This window comes from Humulus lupulus, chromosome 1 (assembly GCF_963169125.1).
Source record: "Humulus lupulus chromosome 1, drHumLupu1.1, whole genome shotgun sequence".
Lineage (NCBI taxonomy): Eukaryota > Viridiplantae > Streptophyta > Magnoliopsida > Rosales > Cannabaceae > Humulus > Humulus lupulus.
Window position 1 is genome coordinate 199,760,612 of NC_084793.1, and position 2,371 is coordinate 199,762,982.

General features: G+C 37.8%; 1 protein-coding gene across 1 annotated transcript; it reads right to left on the reverse strand.

Annotated features, from left to right (window-relative positions):
- Positions 1-368: 368 nt before the first annotated feature.
- LOC133824923 (chitinase 2-like) lies at positions 369-1,544 on the reverse strand. The gene has a single exon (XM_062257941.1). It carries the CDS (start codon positions 1,542-1,544, stop codon positions 708-710), a length of 837 nt encoding a protein of 278 aa, XP_062113925.1. The 3' UTR covers positions 369-707.
- Between the last annotated feature and the right edge of the window lie 827 nt (positions 1,545-2,371).

The window sequence follows — 2,371 nt, forward strand, 5'->3', positions numbered from 1 at the left end:
TCCATCTTGTTCTCAAAAGTCTTCCCAAGGTGTAGCTCTCCCAATGGTATACCGGATGAGGGTGATTCAGGACGACTAGAAGCCGTGATATCTTCTTTTGTAAACATGGGAGCACTCCATTTTTCGTGATCTTCTGTTGAACATATTGGAATGTTCCATGTATAGTTATATGGAGATGATTTACAACAATTTTGACAAGAAAATCATATAAATCTGTAGGTTTTAGGGAGGATTTCGTAAGAATGAGAGAGAGAGAGAGAGAGAGGGAAGAGAGAGGAAGAGAAGGTTTTAGGATTCTGGGTATTAGAAGAATGTTTAGCATCAAATTGAAAAGATTAATAGTGCTAGGATTTTTTGGTAATATTAGGTATGAAGAGTGAAATTTCCCTTATACATTTAACACAATCTATAGGGCTCCAACGTGTTAGAAATGCTCTTTAAAAACACTAAAGGTGTCAAATTTCTATTGAGTGTACACGGTTTGGCACAACTTTATTTGATAGGGATCTTCATTCGTTATATACTCTTATTTGTTTTTTCTTTTTTTTTGTGATGCTTATATTACATCTTTGTTCTCGGGAGACATCGTGAGACATTGAGTGATAGTACATATTTATACAAATAACAGAACACAACACGACACATTTTATTAATTCTAATCACCATTTCCTCAACACTTTATTGTTTAATAATAATAATAATAATAATCACACTAGAGTAGTGGAATTAAGCAAGAAAGCCTGAGATTTCTTCTCGTAATAATAGTCATCGCCTCCACCATCGACAGAAGCATCTGCCGAGAAAATCATCACCCCATTCACACTGAACCCACTCTTCTCCAGCAGTCTCAGAGCATCGAAGAACGCCTCCCCTTGAATCCCTCTCCCTTTTACCTCATAGCTCGGCAACAGTTTCTCCGCTCCAAATTGCATCGATCGGACCCGGAAAGTATCCAAATACCCTCTCGCGCTCCGAACCCGATCCGTATAGAACTGATAGTTCACGAAGTCTATCACCTCCTCGTACCGTCCGTACAGGTCCATGTACGGCCCCACCGTCGTGTAGAACGGCGCGATGGTTGCCACAGAGATGACGCTTTGGTTCTTGAGGAGGGAGATGAGCTCGCCGATGCAGTAAGCGAAGGTGGAGTTGGGACTGGAGCGACGGCGTCGTTTCGGGAAGTTCTCGTAGTCGATGTCGATTCCATCGAGGTGGTAGTCTTCGACGATGGATTTGAGGGAGGTGAAGGCGTTGGTGATCCAAAGGTTGGGATCCTCCGGGTCGTACCAGCGAAGGACTGTGTCGCCAAGACTCCAGCCGGAGAGACTGGCTAGGGCTTTAACGTTAGGGTAGCGGGATTTGATTTGGGCGACGGAGGTTTGGGTTAGTGTGGAAACCCAGTAAGGGGAGAACACACCGTTTTGTGAGTCTCCTTCTGGGCTTGCGTCGATGGCGAAGCCGAGGATGAAGTGAAAGTCAATGCCTTGGTCGATCGGTACGGTGTAGAATTTGACTGGTACGCCCGTCGCTCCTATGTACTCCATTAGTACTTTTTTCCCATCTGGTGGATTTTATAATAATTGAATGTTATAATATCTAATTGAAAAACTAAAATATAAATTAAATAAATGTATATTTTTTTTAATAAATTTTAGATCATGTATATTCAACACGTACGTAGGTTTATTTACGAGGGAAGATATATAACATGCAAATAAATTTAATCAGTTTGGCACTATTGTCTTAGCTATGTAATAAACACATTACGCGGGGAAGCTGTAAATCAAACGTAACATATTATTTATTTCATTAATAAATAGTAAACATGCTACGAATTTGGATTCAAATTTTATGTTTTTATTTTTCTTAGTTTTTAATAAATTAATTTCCCACCACACTAATGAGAAGACAACTATGATTTATTTATTTAAAATAATGAGAGTACACTGATAGAAAATTAATAAATTAACAGAACCAGAAAATTTGAATCGTGCAAATGCAAATTGAAACGAAAAGAGCTAGCCTACACGTATGCACTATTGCAATGAGTTTAACGTATGTACTTTGTTTTCAATTTGTATGTTTGTATAATAAGGTGTCACGATCAAGAGAGCCCCTTTGAAAAAATTCAATATATATATATGTTAAATAAGAAAAATATGTTTCATTCATACCACAAATTTGCATAAAGATGAGAGCAACTCCAACAATAGAGATGACAAAGAGAGGAAGTAGCTTTGACATCCTTTCTGTTAGTAATAATATGATAACTATCATATTATTACTTATATACTTTGTTTAGCAAGAAACAATACATAAAACTAAGCAGGCCGGCCTAAAATCTTTAATTAATTAATACTTTGAAATATAG